Below are 23,353 nucleotides of genomic sequence, written 5' to 3'. Positions count from 1 at the left end.
TGGGGTGTGTGCATGGGGTGTGTGCATGGGGGGTGTGTGCATGGGGTGTGTGCATGGGGGGTGTGCGCATGGGGGGGTGCGCATGGGGGGGGTGCGCATGGGGGGTGTGTGCATGGGGGGTGTGTGCATGGGGGGTGTGTGCATGGGGGGTGTGTGCATGGGGGGTGTGTGCATGGGGGGTGTGTGCATGGGGGGTGTGTGCATGGGGGGTGTGTGCATGGGGTGTGTGCATGGGGGGTGTGTGCATGGGGTGTGTGCATGGGGGGTGTGTGCATGGGGTGTGTGCATGGGGGGTGTGTGCATGGGGTGTGTGCATGGGGGGTGTGTGCATGGGGTGTGTGCATGGGGGTGTGTGCATGGGGGGTGTGTGCATGGGGTGTGTGCATGGGGGTGTGTGCATGGGGGGTGTGTGCATGGGGTGTGTGCATGGGGGGTGTGTGCATGGGGTGTGCGCATGGGGGGTGTGTGCATGGGGTGTGTGCATGGGGTGTGCGCATGGGGTGTGCGCATGGGGGGTGTGCATGGGGTGTGCGCATGGGGGGTGTGTGTGAGAGAGGGAGGGAGAGGGAGAGGGAGGGAGAGGGAGAGAGTCAGTAGGAAGCAAGCCGAAGTAGCCACAGTGACCACTTACTTGGTGCTAACCTTGTGTCTGGGCACAGCGCCCAGTCGCTTTCACGCATCGTCTCCGCCGGCAACCAGACTAAAGGCCTTGGCCTCCACGCCCTCTCTTTCCCCAGGCCCGTCTCCTCCCACTCTCTGCAGACCCTGCTCCCCCTGGAAGCCGACAGGTTTCAAGCATCTTCATCCCTGAGGATTTTCACAGCCTGCGGGAGGAGGGACCCGGCTTCCAGGACCCAGAGGCGGAGAGGGAGGGACAGGAAGGGTGTGGGGTGACTCCTTTTCTCTTCGCTGCCGGTTTGGTAGATTTTTCCCCACCCGTTTGTTTTCCTTTGATTATCCCTTGAAACTACAAAAGTCAAGCCTATTAATAGCCCTCAATTCCACATTCACGATCCGTCCCTCCATTAACATGACTTTGACTTTATTATGTTAATAGAACATTTGTCTCCTTTTCCACCTACAGTTCCTTACAAAGCACTTTGCCACTAATTTGACGCTGGAAGGCCCCCTGCCCCGTCCCTCTGTCCTAACTCTTGAATCCTCCTTCTGATGGGGAAGGAGATTCACAGAGGGAGGAGGAGGGAGGAGGAGGGACGGGCATTTCCTCCACACTCCCGACAACCCCAGGAGGTCGGCTGCCTTTCTGGGTCTAAGTCCCCTTTCACTGTGCTCCACGCTGGCGAAGCTGACCCCATGTGAACGACACCAAGGGCCTCCCCTGCCCTCTGCCTCCTTGTGGGCTTGGCCCGTGGGGAGCCTCAGCCAGAGACCGCAGGGAGGCAGAAGAGAGAGGATGTGGCCGGCGTCTCCCCAGCTCCCTCACTGTGGCGTCACATCAGGCCAGCGGGGTCCTTGACCAAACGGACTCCTATCAGGTCGTCCCCTTCACGCAGTCTTATTACAAAAAAAAAAAAGTCTAAGTACAAGATATAATCAATTCTTTCTATACCTAAACCTTTTTTTTGAAGTGATGAAAATTTCATAATAATCTTAAGGCTTTAGAATCTGCCCAGTTTCCAAGGTGTGACTGGGATGGTCACGTTGACCCCAACGTAGATTACTTGTCCCTGTTTTACAAGGCAAAGCTCCTTGTCCCAGACTTTGTGGATCCCAAGCTGCTCCCCAGCTGGGTCCTGGTGCCGCACGGTTGTTGAATAAGCTTAGCCCGAACAGAGCCTCCGGGGAAGAGTTCCTGACCCCCAAAGATGTATGCGGACCACTTCGAGTGCTGGGGTAGCATCCCTGCCCGAGTTTTCATTTGTATTCACTCTTTGAGCTCGGTCCTGTCTGACTGGAGAAGAGTCCATTCAGCTTTGTGGAAGGACAGCTCCTGAGGACGACCCCCGTCTCTGCCCTTGGCTGTCCCCATGGCCCCATCCCCCAACAGGCTATTCCCCACACAGCAGAAAGAGTGAACTTTCCAAAACGTAAATCAGATCACAGAATTCCTCTACGTAAAACCCTGCAGTGGTTCTCTACCCAGATTTAAATCCCGAGTCCTAAGGCCAAGGCCCTCCATGCTCTGCCCTCTCACCTCACTGACGGACTCTGACCTGCCACCGCTCCCTGCTGCCCGGCCCGAGGCCCGCAGGACTCCGGCTGCCCCAGGGCTTGCCATTTGCTGTCTGCTCGGCCCCCAGTTCTCTGCCCCAGGCATCTGCAGAGCTGACGTCATCATTTCTTGAAGGTCTCTGCTCTTACATCACCGAGTCCGTGAGGTCTTCCTTGACCACCCTACACAAAATAGCGACACCTACTCTGACCACCCTAGCACCTTCTATCCCCCCGGAATCCCGATTTTCTCCGTAGCACGGATCATTATCAGATACAGTATAGCTGTTATATATAATACGTAACAGAGCTGTTATGAAATTAAGATTTCATGAACATTCAACTGAATGTAAGACATTCAATTATATTTTTAAAAGCTTATACATTTCAGTTTCCGAAATTAAACATGTGTATTTTATAGCCCCAGTCAGCGTTTCGATGTTAATAGGGTCAAAAGCTTTGTGCTAAAATCGATTGTTGCTCAGAAAGATAGGCACTGTGTATTAGAGTTGAAATTTAACAGTTTCAAGTTATTTCACAGGCTTATGCTGCATTAGAAACATTAATACATTGTTGAAAAGCTTTGCAATGTTAGGATGTTAATTTTTATCTACCTTCTGCCCTCATTAAATAGAAAACCCTTGGAAGAATGACCATGTTTCCTGATCTTTGTTGCAAATGCCAAATGGATGTGTGAATGAGTTGATTTTGTGCCATTTTTCATTTGGCCTGTGCTGTCGCCTGGAGCTCTTAGCCAGCGAGAACTAGAACAAAGGCAGCATTCAGCTTCCCTGCCCGGGCGGGTGGCACAGCAGAGGGCAGGGAACCCTCCCACAAACAGCACCCGGCTCTGTCTCAGCTGCCTGAAGTGACAGAACACAAGCTCTGTTTGTCACGACTGGTGTGAACTACGAAAGGAATCTCAGTTGGAACAAAACACTCATTGCCTTTGAGATAAGGAGAAATTTTTTAAATCCTTCTAAAAATTGGTGTTAGGTTTAAGAGTAATCACCTTCTACTTTAAAAGGGACCCATGACTTGTATTAGGGCCGGGTGGCAGTTGGCACGCTGAGGTCTTAAACTAGGCAGCGTGTGACAATGTTAGGCGGTTCTGCAAGAACCTCGGCGGTTGTCAGTTGCCTTCCTTGCCTGTAGGTGTCGCAATTGAGCCAATGAGTGACCCACTACCCAGGGGGCGCTCTGCTCTGTTGCTACCCGAAAAGTGACTTCTGCATTTGCATTAAAATATTATAATAGGCCGGGCGCGGTGGCTCACGCCTGTAATCCTAGCACTCTGGGAGGCCGAGGTGGGCGGATCCTTTGAGCTCAGGAGTTCGAGACCAGCCTGAGCAAGAGCGAGACCCCATCTCTACTAAAAATAGAAAGAAATTATATGGACAGCTAAAAATATATATAGAAAAAATTAGCCGGGCATGGTGGTGCATGCCTGTAGTCCCAGCTACTCGGGAGGCTGAGACAGGAGGATCGCTTGAGCTCAGGAGTTTGAGGTTGCTGTGAGCTAGGCTGACGCCACGGCACTCACTCTAGCCTGGGCAACAGAGTGAGACTCTGTCTCAAAAAAAAAAAAAAAATATTATAATAAAAGTAAGTACCATTTATCAACACGTACTGAGTTAATTCTCATCTTTGCACAACAGAAAATATTTAGGAATCTGAAAAAACATTTATGGGCCATCCTCACCCCAGACCAAATGAATCAAACATTTCTGGGAGTCAGGGATCAGGTGTTGGTATTTTCAAAAAGCTACTTGGGTGATAACCGCTGTGCAGCCAGGTTTAGGACCCTGCTCTTAGTGACCAAGGGCAGAATGTCTGGATCCAGATCATCTGGGTTCATCTCATCTTCATTATTTACTTTTCCCAGCTGTGTGACAATGGGCAAGTCACTCAACCTTTCTGTGCTTCACTTTTCCCAACTTTGAGACACCGATAATAATAGCAACTAACTCAGAAGGCTGTTGTGAAGATTAAGTGAATTAATGCATCATTATTTAATAAATGTTGGCTATCACTGTTTTTATATTTAAAGAAATTGTGGACAACCCTTGAGAGTCTTCAGAAAATTCTTTCCACGTCTACTCAGAAGCTGTCGGGAACGTGCGTGCTACAGAACAGACCCTCTTCTCTGCTCAGCAGCAGAGGTAACTATATGTCCCCTGATTTGGGTCCTGATTTATCTGAACCAGCTCTCGGGGCCTGGTCCTTAAACTTTGTGCTCCTCTTGTTCCTCTGCCAAGACACCGTGGCTCTCCCGATCTCCACCGTCTCTCGGAAAGTGTCAGCAGTTTATGCCCTGCAACTGCTGCTTCGTTACATAAACACCAGGTCAAGAGCAAGACCCTGAGAGTTCGGCTCCAACCAGCTGAAACAAATGGCCAGCGAGCCTTCCGGGGGCCACGCTCCCCTCATATTTATTTACCTGGCAGGCGGCAGAATGAGCCCGTTTTGCTTTATGTGCAAAACTTTCCTCCCAGGCCAATTTTCTGGTGCCCCCGATGACATATTGCAAAACGAAATAAAAGTATCAAGAACAGTAATTTATTCCTGAAATGCGTCTTCTGAGAGCTACAGGTATCTACCACGTCGACCTCTCGTAGCCTGAACCTGAGCTGTCACCCACATTAAATTACTTTCTAAATCAGAGGTAAACTTTATAGCATAAAATACCATTCATAGCCACATCAATCCAACCAGAAATCTGCATTACTCTCTTGACCCGAACTCCTAGGTATCCACAATTCACAGATCGACCAGCTTTGCTCTATCAATATGCCTCGCCCTGGTGGTGTATTACACTAATAGATTACTGGAGCCGCAGCTCGCTCCCTTGACGTGTAAGAGCAATACGTTAGGAGAGCCCCGGCTCACCTGGATGATGTATGGCGGAAACGGTCGTCGGGGCAGGCACGCTGGTGATGTACGGCCCGAGCAAGGGCACCAGGTGGGAGAGAGCAAGTTCAAAGTGGGCCCTGTTTAGCTCGTGGAGGCAAAGAGGAACACAGCGGGGACCCCACCGGGCCACGTTCCCACTTTTCCTGCCCCCGTTTGCAGGAAAGCGAGCAGTGGCACGCACAGGTAAAAAGCTAGGTCTTAACCACCTTTGCTTTAGAAATGATTTTTTGCAATTACTATAAATCTCTCCAGAGGCTGGGATGAAAACAAAGACACAGAGATGCTATTTTTATTTTTCAGATGTATATTTGATAATAAAATTAATAAAGGAAATTGCATAATTCCACTATGTAAAACCCTGCAGTGGTTCTCTGTCCAGAGTTAAATCCCGAGTCTCTAAGGCCTCGGCCTCAAGGCCCTCCATGCTCTGCCCTCTCACCTTACTGACTCTGACCTGCTACCGCTCCCTGCTGCCCGGCCTGAGGCCCGCAGGACTCCGAGCTGCCCCAGGGCTTGGCATTTGCTGTTTGCTCGGCCCCTAGTTCTGTCCCCCAGGCATCTGCATAGTGATTAAAAATCACTAATTTTTAAATTATTGGGCAATGGGGAAAACTGTAGATGCGTGTATGCCTCAAAAGATAGATCTACAAGAACGTTCATATCAGCATCACTGTAATAACCAAACCAAAGAATGACACACGGCCCATCAGCTGTAGAGTGGAGCGCCAATTAACTGTGTCCACGATAATCCCCACAGCAAACAGCAACGGCATTCTTTTTAGCTGATGACTCTGTGACCAGCTGTTCCAGGCCGGGCTCTGGAAGGTTGGAGGGGAAGTGCTGCGTCACGTGTCCCTCATCCTGCTCCTGGGACAAGCCCGCACCTGCCTGTTTCACGGCAATGACAGAGAAACAAGCGCTAGCAAGCCCAATCTTGGTTTTTATTTTTTTTTTAGAGACAGGATGTCACTGTTGCCCAAGCTGGAGTACAGTGGCTCAATCATAGTTTATTGTGACCTCCAACTCTTGGGTTCAAGCGATCCTCTCACCTCAGCCTCCCAAGTAGAGTGGGACTCCAGGAGCATGTGACCACGCCTGGCTATTTCTTTTATTTTTGTAGAGGCCGGGTTTCGCTATGTTGCCCAGGCTGGTCTCTAACTCCCGGCCTCAAGCAATCCTCCCACCTCGGATCCAACAAGTTGGGCTTTCAAAAGTCTATGATGAGGCAATCTAGTCTTTTTCAGATTTCTTTGACTTAACAACAAAAGCATATCTGGCATTAAGTAACTAATTGTTGGGATGAGTGGGTGAACCTAGCTATCAGAAGATACTCAAACAAAGTCAATGCCCATACTCCATGCCTCAAAGTTCCATAAACTAATACTGGTTAAAGGAAAGACTCAGTCTTGACGACAGCATGCAACGACTGTAACTTGCAAAATCTAGAACACGACCTACCTGATGAATCATACACAGGAAACTGGGCACAGCAACCTTCTTCTAACGGAACCAAACTATCAGTACCTTTTCCCCTCATCTGCAGTACATGAATTCTTACTTACCGTATTTAGGCAAAACCTCAAAATGGTTCCTGGCACATGGTTAGGCTCCGCAAACTATGCTAGCTAGCAAACTAGACATGACAATGCTTTGCTAAAAAATTTCAGATGGACCCCATCTGATGGACACACGCACATCATACCTTACTTAAGGGCAGTAAGATGTCATTTAGTTATTTTTATTGTCAGTTTACTATCATGGAACAAAATGGTGGCAGGTATATTTTCAAATATGCCACGTTTGAAGGAGTGCAACTTTGGTCCGGTGGGAGATGTTGTAAATGGCATGTGCTTGTACCAAGTGTGATCCTGTAGACACAACAAGGGTTTTGGAGCTGGTCATGGAAAGAAGGAAAGAAACTAACATTTACTAACAGACTTGCCAGGCGTTATTCTAACATTTTTCTCATTAAATGCTTACATAGACAGTCCACAAGGTGGTATTACTTTTCGTTCTGCAGGTGAGGAGATGGGCGTGAAGACAGCAAGTAACTCATCCAAGTCGTGTAGCTACTGAGCAGCCTTGCTGGAATTCACGCTCCAAATGTGTGAAAAATAGGTCAAACTCCAAAGCTTACGCTCGTTCCACGTAGCACATGGGGCTAAATCTATTCCAGGCATAACCAACTAAAGAAAGGCAGAAAAATGTTTAAAAAAAAAAACTAAGTAGCTGTCATAACAAATATTAGTATTTGTTTAGTGTTTCCTAACTATTTATTTCATTTGCAGTACGAGGATAGCTATTATCAAGGCAGAGCTAATACTGCAATTTTGAGTCAGGAGTAAAGTAAATGAAGAAAATCAATAAAATAAAAAGCCTTAGAGCAAGAGATTATTCTAATGCTGACAAAATTTATTAAAAGTATTCTCTTTGTAATATTTCTTATCAGTTCACATGATTCCAATAGAAAATTTTTTTTCACCATTCAAATACAGTATAACAATTTATTTGTATAAATATATATATATACACAAAATGTTACAAGGACATTAAAAAGTTTTTGACCAATGAAGTCATGAGTTTAGAAGGCAGAAACTAAAGATTAAATACTGAACACTAAAATGAAACGGCCACATGGATAGTCCAGGAAGTTCTTCAAAGAAGTGCAACCTTCAGGAAGAACCTTGCATGCACATCTACGCTCCATCAAACTTGACGGCAAAGGTGCTACTTGCCAGAGCACTGACTGACAAAAATACGTGTGGAACTTCAGAAAGAATTCAAGCTCAAATGCCAAAAATAAAAGAAAAAAAAAAAAAAAGAAAATGAAAGCACCATTTTAAAGCACCGAAAAACACAACACATGGTTCACTAATATTGTTCTGACTGTAATGACCAGTATGTATTTACAATCTCTCCCTAACAAGGACACTATCAGATTTACTCATGGTACTACAGCCAATTTCAGCGAGCATGCCAAATGCGCAGGTGTCTGCCAGTGACAAGGGCAAACAAAAGGATCAGGTTATTTGCAAGAATTATTCCCAGGAACTGTTTGCCCAAGCAGAGTTACTAAGTATCTTTTCAAATTATACATATTCTTCAGGTCAAAAATGTCAACTATTTCCTTAATATAAGATCCCACAAGTAGAATACTGTCTTTATTACTTGCTATAGATCATAGATTTTTTAAAGCTGTGAAATATAAGGATCATTGATCTCCATCAAATTCCACACAAACTCTTTCATTATGCCTTTAACAAAACAAGCACTAGCAAGAGAAGTTCCAGCCTGTGATCGCCCAACCCCATGCAACAGGTTAGTGTGATTCTGGCAACATTTAATTAGTTTTAAATTATATTCATACAGCCCCCATCATGGAACATAGATAACATAGTAAACTATTATGGCAGTAAGCCACATTATTAATATAAAAGTATACTATAGGTAGCTACTTATAATTTGGAAAGAAACAAGAAACTACCCCCTTGAACATACTATTCAAAATGGCAACCAGTGAACCCTTTGAGAAAAGTTTTAGCTTTAACAATACAAGGAAGCTGTCCTAGTTAAATCTGTACAGCAATTCACCATAAACCTCATCCTGGCTGTTTGCAGGGGAGAGAAGGCACAGGCACAAAGCTAATTGTCCAGGTTTCCATTCAGGAGAAAATAACCATTCACAAACAGACTAATGAACCAATCAGAGACAGCACATGAGTGTTAAAGATAAACATTTTAAATTTAAGGCAACATGAAACTAGAAACATGACCATTCACTTGGTCCTGAATTCCTAATTTGATTCTGTGGCCTCAATGTTCTGATATGGCAAATATCCTATTTAAAATTTCTGAGAAACTTCTGCACACACATTCACGCATTTTGAAATCCGGGATTCCATGATGCTTATATTGTCCATACCCAATGCAAGGCCACCAAAACCAAAGGCATGGACTTCTTGGAAATATTTCCACAGATTTCTTGCTACATTCTCCTGCACAAGGAAAACTGCCCACCACGTGTTCTTCCTCTCTCCTGGGTGGTCGTGAAGTGCCTGTGCGTCGTGTTCACACCCACTGAACCCGGCTGGCTGTGCTTCCCCGTGAGCTCCCTGCCAGCGACGAGCCATGGAGCTCGTGGACGCGCCCTGGCACTCCCTTCGTCCCACTGCAGTCGGTCCTGCTTGATTTTAGCTGCCGTTGTGCTGCTTCTGTGGGATTTTGATTACAAGTTTCCCAGGGTTTCAACAAATCGGGTCTTTCTTCAGATTCGAAGTGTAAGAGGAGTGACTTAGCTAGAGATTCTAGTTCCCTGAGGCCGACCTGAGGTGCGCTGTCCTCCCAGAGGCCAGCAGGCGCAGAGGGCACACTGCAGTCACCGTGCAAGTCACTGGCCAAGGCGCAAATGCTTTCAACACAGTTCTTGAGAAGATTTACATCATTGCTGCAGCCTATGTAAGGGGGAGAGGGAAAAATTAATTAACCTTTTTAGTTTTTATCTAGTGTTTATGACTTTTAGATGACTCTAGATATCTTTTAAGTCAAAGTGACCCTATCAAGACAATTCCAAACTATTTAAGATTAGTCAGCTAAAGTGCTTATCTGCTAGATAAGTATCTGGTTTTTTAGGATCTAATTATTTAGGCAGAAATACTTATATTAAGTGGGAATTCAGTTATATAAGTTCCTTTATTGGTAACTAATATCAGTGAAGTAGCATTAGGTAAGCTTTAGTTAATGACTAAAAAATGAAAAGGCTAGAAATGTAAAGGAAAAATATCTAAGATTCCTCAAATTATAACATTCTGATTACTAATTCCATTTGTAGTATATACCTCTCAGTGAAGAAATAATAATTTGAACAGTTTGCTCTAAGCAATGTCTTAACTTCAAGAATTCTGGAGCAAGATTAATCATCTTCTTGAAATCTTGGTATTCAGAATTTTCTTCTTGTACTTGAGTTCTGAAACTTTTCTGTGTAAATAAAGTTAATATTTTTAACAATACATAACAGGTTATATGGTAGTAAGACTTAAGTCAATATGATTTCAATTGCCAAAATCTTATCTTTAAGAAAGAAAGTTTAATTTCCTTACCAGTACTTAACTCTATTTCTATAAGCAACACTAAAATACAATATAATAATTACTGTTTTTCAAAAGAAATAAGAATTTTCAATTAATTTTAAATCAAAATCCTATCATCCTATTACATGAGAATGGAATAAAGCAACAGTATCATTTATTACCTAATATTATAAAAGATAAATTTATTTAACTTTTAAAAGTTCAACTTAATCACATCTTCCATTTACTTTGTTTAAATAAAAAAATCTCAAGCCATAGTAATTACTCTCCTTTTTAATACATTGATTATATACTTAGTCTGTATTTTTCTATTTGCCTGTGACAAGGGAATAAAATAATTTGTCTAATTCATTATATTTTAAAATCTTTGAGCAGATAGATTATTAAACACAATTTTTTAGCCTATAATGACTAAGTAAAAGCTCAGTTAAAACCAGTAGCAGTAAGAAACACACTAATATTAATTTCTATACAATTCCTTACCTATTACCAAAACTAGTAAGTTATGATGCCCAAGAGGAAGCAGCTAGAGAGCTACCGTACACGCTGCAATTAAACATGCACTATGCTTGAACCAAGTGAAATCATAAAATATACTAAACAAAGTTAACCAAAAACAGTGTAAAGTTTCTCTTACTATTTTCCATTCAGTGAAGATGTTTTCAAGAGATGTGATCAATCCCGTGGCATTAGCCTTCATCTGTTCGGTAACCTACAGAGAATGTTAAATATTTTATTATATGGGACTAGATTAAAAAAAAAAAGTTCTAGTCTAGAAGCCAGAAGACTGGAGTTCTATTTCTGGGATTGCAATTAAATAGTTCAAGAGTACCTAAATCATGTAAGTGGAATTTCTTTCAAATTAAATTGACACTGATTTCTACATTAAATATAGACTCTCTGATATTTATTTATAATGGCAGAATTTGTCTTATATTTAAATATTCATAGGTATAATATTTCCAAAATTTCCCTTGGAAGGGGGTAAGCAACATATCAAGCAACTATTACACACTAAGAACTTTACAAATGTTTTATCATTCGATTCTCAGTTACAGCCTTATGCTGCATTTGGTATTGTCCTCACTTTGCTAATAACAAAACAGATTCTAGGTCCTAAGATCCAGACCCAGGGTAGAAGCCTCAGTCTAAATCCTCAGCCTTTGCTGTTATACTGTTCAATGCTGCCCCCTAAGGTCCTTTCTGGCTTAATTTTTGCCAGGAGATTCTGTTGTTAAGTATTTAATTGGCTTTACCCATGAAGCTCTTGCCCTAGGTCTAACTCAAATTTGCTGTGTGGTAAAAAAGGAACATTCAAATTCTCTTTTTCCCTTTGACTCCAGCTTTAAAATTGGACTCCTCCAATGCCTTTATATTTTCTCTTTCTTTGGATATTTTATTTTTCTTCTGTAGGTTCTTATAGGAGTTTGAATTTACAAGAATATGATAAGCTAAAACTTGAATAACCATGACTAGCATGGCTTTGGCATGCCGCAGAAAGAAAATGCAAGGAAGGAGGGAGGGTGGAGGGCTGCAACAGGATACAGACAGAATTGTGTACAAGAGGGGCCTGACCCTTTTGCTGTTTATTTCCTCAGAACAGTACCAAAGCTAACATCTGCACCTTGACAGCTTACTAAGCAAACTCACATACATTATTTCATCTCCACTTTTCATTAATTTACACTATACCCCTTCGCATTTATTGCCAGCAGAAATTCTTTGCAACAGTGACAGACGCAAAAACTTCGCCACAGTGATCAAGTGTTCAGCGGTACACGGTGCTGCTGCCGGGCGAAGCCAGCCTGCAGACGGCGGCGGTGGTCTGAGCGAGCGCTAAGAGTCCAACACGAACCTTCCTTCAGAGTTGCATTACAGAACCAAAATCAGCCTCATGCCTACTGGAACATGATTAGACCCCAAAACCTTGATTTAGTGACATTATGAGCTCCTTTTGAATATGTTTTTATCTTTTAAAACACACACACACAAAGTGAGAGAAGCAGACATACACAGAAGAAACGAGAACATGCGCAGACAAGATGAGTGACTCTGGCCAGGCACTATTTTTAGCATTTTCATAGATGTTGTTTCTTAACTGCATATCATCCTCAGAACAACTTTATGAAATAAATATGATCATCCCCATTTTTAAAATGGAACAACTGAGGCTCAGGCAAATTGTTCAAGGTCACGTGGGAAGTAGGAGAGCAGCTTCATGGTCAGTGTCTTCCCGAGTTCCGAGGCAGAGTCTGGGCAGAGATCAACCTACACAGAGCCCCAGGACGAGGAAAGGGGTGGAGAACCCCTGTGGCTGGCATAGTTTCTCCTCAGCTAAGATGAGCTACAAGTACATTCCTCCTAAGGTTTTTCTAAAAAGGAAAAAAAAATCTAGCTTACTGCACGCCTCCCTGGAAACAACCACCCAGAGGTATAGACGCTAAGAGTCCTCCACATGATCTACTTTTCTAGAGCAACCAGTAGGTATGTCAGTGAGCTGACACCCTAGTAGGTAAGGTCTCAGGAAACCAAACGTCTCCAGGTGGCTCTGCCCCAGCCACCTGACTCCAGCAAGAGCAACGGAACGGACAGGGACGCTGTTAGTGACAAGTTGTTACAACACGATTCTGGAACAGGCAAGTCTTGGAAGTTCAGCATAAGATTTTAGCTTTTATCTTCCTAATCCCTACTTCACTAACAGTAACTCTCAGTGAAGAAAATTAATGCATGAACTTTAGAATCAGACAGAATACAAAATCCTGGCTAAGGCTGTGTAGTTGAGTGACAGGACAAGGTGCTCCAACTCACTGAGTTTCTGGGTAATTCCTATGTTGAAAAGTTGGAGGTTCACCACTGTTATACGTAAAGCGCCTGGCCCAGTAACTGTCACAGAAAATGTCAATAAATAGTTTACAACCTGTGATAAAGGTACTATTACATGTGACAGGTAAAGAAACAGGGTCAGAGCATTAAGTGGCTTGCTAAATAAGTGGGAAGTGATGGAGCCAGGGTTCAAACACAGGTCTCCTAACACCAAAAAACCCAGACCTTTCCTAACCTGCGGCACCTAAGACCGCCCTGATCCAGGCTTTAGTGTTAGTTAGCCAGGAGGGGAGGAAGCATATTTTAGGAAGTCACTGAAATCTTCACTGATTGAAATTCTTGATGTGAATCTCCCTAGAAAAATATTTAGTTTAAGTTATTGGATCAATAAATGTTAGTTTCCATTCTCAGGAAGAAGAGAGACCTAAACAAAGCTAAGTTAGAAAAAGACAAGGAGAAAGTGACCACTAGGTGTCACTACCACACTCCGCTCTCTGCTTAGCGGTTCACCTGCAGACTGAGGGCTCCTTGAAAACAGCTGTGATGGCATCTAGCAAAATATTAACAGAGGCTGTAAAAACTCAAGAATAACTTGGGAAAATATCACCATGACATCATGGTATCATCAGCTTCTTCAGTGAAAAATAATTCAAAACAAATTAAAATATATAAATTTATAAAAATCTGAGTTAAAATATTTTTAAAAATCAACTTTATATGCTATCTGGTACTATATAGAATATCCTTTTCTTCATCTTACCTCATTTTGTGTACATTGTCTTAAGAGTTCATGCTGAAGTTCTTTTGCTTTTTCCAGTCCAGAATCTAATAGGATCTTCATTCCTAAGCCTACACCATCACAAATAGCATTCACGAATTCCTCCTAGAAAAAGTATGTAAGCATTAATTGATAAATTTAGGTTTTAGACATTCTTTTAAATTATCAAGTAATTAAGTTATATTTTCTGCTCATTTTAGGACTATAATATAGTCTAAGTTTATTAAGTTCAACTAAAGCTGGAATAAGAAGTCTGAAGTCTACAAGGAAATAAAATTAGCAAATCCACAGTTTAATATTCCAAATAGAACAAAGAATGTTTATCAGCTTAGGCAGGATGCTATATTGCTAGAGCACAGTAACATTCCAATACAATACTGCATTTTCAATAGCATAAATACAGGAGGCAAATACAAATTTTCTAAGATTACAGTGTTTTTCATGTGTTGATTGGCTGAGAAAAATCTCCATCATAGATGGCTATCATCAAATCAAGGATCCAAGAGGTAAAGTAAGTTTTGCAAAATCAGTACATTTAATCAACTTAGACTGAAAAAGTTTTAAATCTTACTGCCAAACTATTAAAAATACAAGCTCTTTTGAAAAATAAAAAGCAAGTGTCATGTTTAGTGATACTGTACTATTATCAGAAGTCTAATGTTCCCTCAGATGAAGTCTTTCAAAACTAACATTTTGAAACATAAGTTTCAAATTACCTGGACACTGGCAGCTTTATTGTCACTGTTTTCCAGAAAATGCAGCTTGCTCCCTTTCAGAACAGCTAACTGTCCCACATACTTGACAGCTTGTTGTACAATTTGGATCACTTTCTTGTGAGCTTCTTTTACCATTGATGAAATATCTGAACAGCATCCCTATAAAATAAAAATGGACCAGTGTATCAGATACATGAGATTACACAGGGTGGTAAAGATAAGAAAAGAAAAACGAAGAAAATAAAATCTGCACTCATTGATACAGTGACCTCACTTCCTCAAAGTCTCAGTCAGAACCAGGAAACATGCAGCCCTATCGCTAGTAAAGGTGATAACATGAATAAGATATAGTCTCTGCCCTCAAAGATCTTCCACACAAATAGGAGACATAGGGCAAGTATGAAATTAACTAGACACAAGACAGAATCGGTAAGTGAATGGCAAACGAAAGGAACAAAATGGTGGCTCTTTTGCCTTTCAGCTTTTCCTGTCCCAGTAACCGTCTGACAGATGGTTAATAAAGATATTCTCTTTTCTCAGGGGAGAAGGAAAAGGACAGGGAGAGGAAGGGGAAGGGAAAGGAGAAAGGAAAAAACAACAACAAAAAACCAAATAAACGCCTTCAAACAGAAGGCTTCCCACGTGCACTGGGAGCACACAGCCCGAAAGGCATGGGGAAGCCTCTCCTGAGGTTTTCTTCTTGGTTCCCTGCCCACTGTGGTGACTCTTCACAATACCTGCACTGATTTCTAGAATCTGCTCTTTGTATTGTTGCAAGGTGAGAAGTCTCAGGCTGCACTTAGCAGAAAGCGCAGGTTTGCCAGCGTGACGTTATCAAGTCTCTCCTGCGCTGAACCTGACCTCCCTCCAAGTCCCCTGTCTCTCCGCCCTCGATTCCTTATAGAAACCATTTCCCACAGGGCGATGGGGTGAAAACTCTAAGTTCAAAGTGTTCTTCTCAAAAAATTAAAGGCAGGAAACACAGTTACTCTAATAGGTATTTTCTTATGACATTAATTCATCTGACCCTCACAGCAACCCTGCCAGGTAAACACTGTTATTTTTATTTTCTAGGTGAGAAAACAGGAGACTCAAAGAGTTAAGCAGTTGTCCAAGGACACGCAACTAATTTAGCACAGGTTCAAACACCAGATCTTCAAACGCCAATAGTGGGTTTTGATTTTTTGTGTGTGGTTTTTTCCCCACTATTCTTGTGCTGCCGCTAAACTCCGAGAGCCAGCTAAGCACATCGCACTCTCCCGTCTACCACAGGCCACCCTCCAGCCGGCTTCCTTCTCCAGGCTCGCGCCTAAGTCAGCTTCCGGCTCTGCAGCTCTGCCCGCTGGCCAATCCTACCTCCCATTCTCCCGGTTCCCCCCGCCATAGCTTCTCCTCCACTGTGACTCCACCCACACCTGTTTGCAGCCCGCCCCTTCGTCACTCTGTTTCCCCAATACCTATGGCCAGAGCCATCCCTCATCCCACGTGAATTTATAATTAATTCAGTAACAAGTATCCAACTGAGCATCTATCATATGATGAGGCCTTGTGAGAAAAAGACACCCACAGTCCCTCTACCTTCGCAGACCTTACCACCTTTGTGGAGTACAAGCTTGTAAATAATATGATTTATTTAAAGGCACAACGGTAAAGTCCAGAGTTAACAGAGAAGCAAATAAGGGAGGTGCTTAACCAAGTTTCAGAGAGACCCAAAAAGACCTACTAAGGAAGAACAATGGACATTAAAAATAAACATCTGATTTCAATTTTACTCGGTAGATCAACTAAATAAAGATTTCCAAATCCCAGCTAGTAAATAGCCCATTTAGGAAGTATTTGACACAACAAAAATTCTATTACAATGCTGGAATGTGGAAAGTCTCTTGGTGGGCACAAAAACATAAGATTTGTCCAGATATTCTAGAATATTTTGCTATGAGTCTAATTATCCATTGTTAAAAGTGAACCCTAACCCTCTTGCTATTTTCTCATCTGCTCCCTTGTACATCCAAGGAATTCTTACGGAGGCGTTTGCTGATACGGCAGACAACCAGGTATTCTCCGACACCAATTCCCTACTTCTTCCACAGCAACGGATCCCTTGATTTTTAGCTTGCCACACAGGTGTCCAGAATTTTAAAAATCTATTTCCCCACGACACTTGCAGCTAGATGTGGTCAGATGATGAAGTTCTGGCCAAAGATATGTAAGTAAAAGTGTCACATGGTGATTTCCAGAAACTTCCCTTAAAAGAAGGCACACGTGGCCCTTTCCTTTTTACTTCTTCCACCCAGCTGCACTGACTCAGGGGGGCTCCACTATGGTGACCATGAAATCAAGGGCCACACTTTGGGCACTGCAGAGGGGAGGCCTGGAAGGGACCTGGATGCCGAGGACTCTGTGGAGCAGAACCACCACGTCCACCTCCAGATCTGAGGTGAGAGAAAATAAGCTTCTATCTTACTTCTTCCTCACAGCCAGACCTACTCTAACCTGATACAAGGTAAGCAGGTAAACAAATCGCTTTCCTTGTCTCCGTGTCAGCAGGCTTGTGACTAACTCAACATCGGCCGAAATCCAATCTCTAACCAGAGCAAGACTCTGCCTCTCTTCCCAGTACCCTTATTGAGGACCAGCACCATACAATGACAGCATGAACTCTGGGTCCGAGACTGCCTGAGTTCAAATCCAACGCTATCGCTTACTAGTTATGTAACACCGGATGGGGTACGTATCTCCCCTGCGCCTCCACTTCCTCACCTATAACATGGTGATCACAACGGCACCCACTTCTGGGGTTGTTATGAGGATTAAATGAGTTAATATTTGTAAATCACTTGGAACCACTGGTACATAGAAAGCTTTATGTCTTGGTTCAATAAATCAATTATAGACATCCACACGACTTTAAGACAGAAAGTACTTTTGAAAACTCTACAAACCTAATTTTGGGGAAGATGCAGACAGTACAAAGTCAATAGATACTGAACAAATGAGTTCTTCAAATGATAGTAAGCAAATCAATTTACCTGCAAAAATAACTGTAAGTAGCCTCCCAGTTTTTTAACTTCCTCTCTCAATTCATCCTCCAGTTTCGCTACGCTAGCACAAGGCAGGGGATCATTCAGCCAGTGTCTGATTAGCACCACGAGCTGCTCGAAAGCACATGCGAGCTGGATAGTGAGAGACTGGGTTGCTCGATCAGAAGAAAACACTTTGAAAGAAGAAGGAAAATTACTAGAAGAAATAATATCCAAATAAAAGAACTCATATATGATCAACACGAAACATTTTAACACGGTGAAAAGGTGTATGCCAGCTGTGCCAAATCATCATTCCAAACAAAGTGCAATGCGCAGAAAATAATCGTTCATGCCAGTTGAAAGCAGTGGGATTGCTTACGGTTCTCTTGACTTTCTTCATCTTGTTCTTCATGAGCTTTGGAAATGGCAAATAGTGCATCGTAAATTTTGAGAAAATTATTCATCAGGCTATCTGCGATAGTTTCTTCTTCATCATAACTCTGTCCAAGAAAATCTAATGATGAACCAATCAGTTCTTTGCAAATTCCAGGAAGAAATGATTCTGCTGAATTTGAGTAAATGGTGCTTGATTTCTCTACTCCACCTATATGAACAGAAAATTGCCATCTGAAGCCTCATTTTCAGGCATTTACTTTCAAACAAATGCATTAATGCAAGCGTATCACAGAATCATTAGTAAGTTCAAAGTAGGCTATCCTTATTTTCAATTCACCCTTACTTCTCTATGCCAAAGTGAAAACACAATTCCATGCAGGGATCAATTAACCTTCAACAGCACCAGTCCACAGACAGTAGCTTCCTAACTGCAATACAGAGAATCCAAATATCCCACATAACCTTTGGCTTAATCTAATTTATTTACTTTTTGGTAGGGATTCATTTTTTCTAACACCTACGGAACTGTAAATTGGTGAAAACAATGATAGTTACATAAAATAAAATTAGGAATTTGATTAATTCATAAACTGGAAAAGTGGGCAACAATAAACTATATTAAAAGGAATGTCTCAGTACCTCTACTTTATAATAGTTCCTTCTCAAGGTATACTACAATCAAGAAAGGCCAAAGCCAATTGATTATCTACAGTTAATACAGCAGATCTGTGGGAGATAGACTTTCAGAAAGCATAATTTTCTAAGCACTGTTCAAACAGAAGTAAATGGAAAAGCTTGAAACAGCGCTCAGATCCTCTGGAAATAAGCACTCTGTTGCCTGGGCTAGAGTGCCGTGGCGTCAGCCTAGCTCACAGCAACCTCAAACTCCTGAGCTCAAGTGATCCTCCTGCCTCGGCCTCCCCGGTAGCTGGGACTACAGGCATGTACCACCATGCCTGGTTAATTTTTTCTATTTTTTAGTTGTTTGGCTAATTTCTTTCTATTTTTAGTAGAGATGGGGTCTCGCTCTTGCTCAGGCTGGTCTCGAACTCCTGAGCTCAAGCGATCCTCCCGCCTCGGCCTCCCAGAGTGCTAGGATTACAGGCGGGAGCCACCGCGCCTGGCCTGCACCTGACTTCTTTCACTCAACATTATGTTTTGGGGATTCATCCAAGTTGATGTGTGAATCAGTCATTCCTTCCTTATTGCTGTGTCTATTTTGAGCAAGTAGTAACTTTCAAATTTTAATTATTATAGATAGTTACACATACAAATTTACAGTGTATCCTCCCCTTCTAGAGGGAAATTAACAGTATGATAAATATTTGTACAAAATGATTACTCAAAGGAATAATTCCTATAACTTTTTCTTTGAAACATTTTTAATTAAAATTAACTGTGGAGTAGATGGTAGATACGTAGATTGTTATATAAAATTCAGAAGGAACCCAAGAGTGTGCAGTGAAAAGGAAGGCTTCGTTCCTGTCCTGTCCCTGTGCCTAATGCCCACGTACAACCACCACTTTGAGGTTATGGAGTAAGTTTCCAGAGATAGCACATTCATTTGTAAGTATCTATGTACAAATCATCTTTTTTCTCCTCCCCACACAACTGATAGTATATAATAATCTCCTGCACTTTGCTCTTTTTCACTTATAAGAAAATAATATTTTCATATATTTCTGAACATATGCATCTTCCACATCTGAATTAGCCACTTTACTAAAAGGCTTTGAAATAAATCACAGAACACAGAATTTCAGATGTGGAAGGGGCCATCCAGTCCATCTTCTTCATCTTACAGAGGAAATGGGAGCTCTCAGGAATTGAAACAGTTTGCACAAGGACATGAAACGAGGTAATGACAGAGCCAGGACTGGACACTTTTCTCACAGTACGAAAAATTTGATGAGAAAAATACCTGACGAATGTGAAGAATGCAAATTCTGAATTGGGTAGACTTGTATGTCATGTAAACAACCAGAAATTCTTCTATTCTTCATCAAACTCCTGCTCCTGAAAAAAGACAAACCATAGATTAGTAGTTATACACCATATGGAATAACATTATTAAGAATATTTATTTTTAAATACTCTAAAGAAAATGGAAATTTATGTTTGTATTTTCGATGAAAACTTTTTATCAAGGGCTAAATTAATTTGGTTAATTGAGAAAGAATTTTACTATTTACAAGCATTGTTCTAAGCCTATGGTTAATTAAATAGAGTAAATATTTACTGAGTACTACTTACAGGCTCTGGATACTGTGGCGAAACGTGGCAAACATGTTTGCTGGGCTCACTGTGTTTAAAGTCCAGAGCAAAAGAGGGAAATCAGGCAAATAATGACAACAGAGTGATGAATGTTGTGGCAGAACCTGACCTGGCCCAAGCAGTCAGCAGAGCCTCCTGCAGCATTGAAGGGTGAGCAAAGCCAGCCGGCCAGGGGCAGGCTTGGGAAGCAGAGGAGTGTCTCAGACACAGGAGGGGGTGAGGCTGGGAGGTGTGGAGGGGCCTCCTGTGCCAAGTGAGGAAGCTTGGATTTCATGCTGAGGGCATTATCCACAAAAAGGTTTTAAACAGGGACGTGATCTAGGTAAACAAACACCTAAGTAAATATTTGCTACACAGTATGCAAAGCATAACACCTGTGAAGTTTAGCAATAACACAAATGGAGGAAATGACTCTATCTCCAATTGCTCTTTTTGCTGCCACTTTTTCCTCCGCCTATAAAAAACGCTCCTGCCGTGAGTGGCTGTCTGGCTGTAACTCTTTCTAACTGCTTCTCGAAACAGGAGCCTACTGGAAAAAGCAACCTACTTCCACACTGCCATTCATCTGTCAACTTTCTAAACTCCAGCTCCAGTTCTGTGTGTCAATGAAACTACTCAAGCAGTGACCTAGACCTACATTTAGTGGATCCTTTGAAGTCTTTTTCCCAACAAAACTCTCTACTACTGGTGGCCACTCAAAGAAAAACACTACTTGTTGAAGATTGTTAAGCAAAAGCATTCTATCAGTAATAGCCGCAATGTTCCAGATATAAAATTTCCCCCATGAATTCCTACAAGAAATACATAGAAATATGACTGATAACAGGGAGAGAAAATATCAGTTCTCAAATATTACAGTTCTTCTACTTACGGGTGAGAAAAAAGGGGTACATTATTATAGTAAGTCTAAACTAGCAAAACTGTTATTCTTTCAACACTATCGTAGTTAATCCCAAATAAAGAAAATGCTTGTCACATTCCTTCTCAAAGCGTTCTTACTTCACCTTAGGGGAAAATTTACTTTCCACTGTCGGCAGCTCAAACCCACATTTACAGGCAGCCAAGCCAGGCTGCATTATTGCAGAACAACTGTGGGTATCATCGCCCAGTACGAGTTCCATAATTAAGGATCTGTCAGTGTTTCCATTTCCTGCAGGCATTCTCAGAGTTTGCAATTCTGTCATAAACATTCTTACAAGGCTGAAACTTCATATACAAGGTCTCAGACTAAGAGCAATTCATTTTTTAAAAAATATGATACTTTTAAATTACAGAATTTCCCAAAAATATCTCTACCAAATGAAAACACCCAATTTCAAAATCTTACAAAATATTGAGATGTTTTGATTTTTGATAACATTTTCAAGTTCTGTTGATTCCTTAATTAGTAACCTAAAAGTCAGTAGGAAATAAGATGCAAATTAACAACATTCAATAGGCTAAAATCCTAATGCTCGTTATTAATGTTCATATTGTGATCCATAATTCTAAGTACACAAAGTTTACAGCTGTTTAATAAAAATAATAAGAAATCAGTAATTCTAAACTCCAAAGGAATTCATAAATCACTCTCTGATGAATTTGTTGACCTGGTTTAAATTTTGGGGAGGTTTATGTTACTCTGCATTGGCTTAAGTATCCCAAACTCTATCCACCCAATTCCACCAAAGACCATCTTCAGCTCACTTTAGTACCAGAGCCAAACTCTATCCTGAGTCCTCAAGACAAATCACCTGAAGATATCACTATCTGTTTATTGGTACTGGACCAGAAACCGTATCTTCTCTGTGTTCTAAGATTTAATCTTCTTCAGTCTACATTAAGCATGCAATAATCATCAGAGCTGCCACCCACTGCGGCAGGAGCTTTATTTACACTCACTCTCTCTAATCCTTGCAACAACTCCGTGACGTCATCGTCAGTCCCATGTCGTAGGTTATCTGATCATAGAAGAAGTAGCAGGAGCAGTAGCTGCACTATACGTATGACCTCACTTAATTTTAATGATAAATCCCTGTAGAGTAGGTATTATATATATGACTGTCTTCATTTTACAGATGAGAAAACTGAAGCCTAAAGATGTAAGGTCACTTGCCTATGACCACACTAGGCATAGATTAGAACCCAGGACTCAGATAACAGAGGCTGTGACCTTTTCACTGTACTACATTGTAGGGAATACAGGTATGTTCCCTATACTCAAGGAGCTCAGTTTTGTTTCAGTGATATGCTTTGTATTTGCTTGTTGCGTCTTAGTAATTTCTTACTGTAGCTTACCAGTTAGCACACAGCAAATAAAGCAGAAATTGCAGGGAAACGGTCACTGTAAATTATTCCATCAATCTCTTTGAGGAAAATTATAAATTAGTTTAAAATAAGCCAGGTCAAAAACAACAAGAGAGGCTTAAAAACGTATGGAAACCCAAATTGATTCTGACCTGCAGCCAAAGACAATGAAGTTTAAAAAAACAAAAATGATTAAACAGAAAGATATTGCTCTTTTGCATGCAATGGAGAGGCAATATGGCTTGGCAGTTACAAAAATCATGAGCTTTGCAGTCACCCAAACTTAGATTTGAGTCCCAGCTCTTCATCTTATCAGCTCTGTGACTCTGGACAAGCTACTTAACCTAACTTCTCAGTTTCTTCCTCTGTAAAATGGGAACCATGAGCATACCTACTTCACAGGTCTGTGATGAGTACTAAATGAGATGATGCCTAGCCAGCATTCAGTAAGGGTTCTCGAAAATGATAATGCTTCTGTTGATGGATGAATAGTGACCCTTAACATCCTGAAAATTCCCACCTCCCTCCTTCAAAGTTCTAGATCTAAATATGCACCTGGATGTCCCCTGGGAACCTCAAACTCCCATGTTCAAAAGTAAACAACTCTCCATCTCAAGGAGCACCACTTTCCTCTCATCAGTCACCTAACTTACAACCAGGAGTCGTCCTTCTGCCCTTTCACACCTTCAGCCCCACGACTAGCAACCAAATCCACTGGATTCTGCATCTCGAGTATGCATAAAACCGGACTCTCCTCTCCAGCCCTTCTGCCCGGCCTTAGTTCAAGTTTTCATCACCTGCTCCTGCCTCTACTTTCCTCAATTCCTGGTCCTTGATGACAGGGAGTATTTTTTATTTATCTTTGTTTCCTCAGGGCATGGCAGA

The 23,353-nt window shown here is 42.0% G+C and overlaps 1 protein-coding gene across 1 annotated transcript in view; it reads right to left on the bottom strand.

Annotated features, from left to right (window-relative positions):
• Positions 1–9,153: 9,153 nt before the first annotated feature.
• Positions 9,154–23,353, bottom strand: part of KIF14 (kinesin family member 14) — a 53,262-nt gene continuing 39,062 nt past the window's right edge. Inside the window, exons 22-29 of the mRNA XM_069459558.1 lie at positions 19,830–19,924; positions 17,892–18,116; positions 17,519–17,703; positions 14,490–14,648; positions 13,756–13,878; positions 10,810–10,884; positions 9,921–10,059; positions 9,154–9,536 (exon numbers count right to left, since the gene is read on the bottom strand). Coding sequence (XP_069315659.1) covers positions 9,154–9,536; positions 9,921–10,059; positions 10,810–10,884; positions 13,756–13,878; positions 14,490–14,648; positions 17,519–17,703; positions 17,892–18,116; positions 19,830–19,924 — 1,384 coding nt within the window. The remainder of the gene's footprint in view (positions 9,537–9,920; positions 10,060–10,809; positions 10,885–13,755; positions 13,879–14,489; positions 14,649–17,518; positions 17,704–17,891; positions 18,117–19,829; positions 19,925–23,353) is intronic.

Source organism: Eulemur rufifrons, chromosome 27 (genome assembly GCF_041146395.1).
Source record: "Eulemur rufifrons isolate Redbay chromosome 27, OSU_ERuf_1, whole genome shotgun sequence".
Taxonomy (NCBI): Eukaryota; Metazoa; Chordata; class Mammalia; order Primates; family Lemuridae; genus Eulemur; species Eulemur rufifrons.
This window is presented reverse-complemented; position numbering and strand designations above follow the sequence as displayed.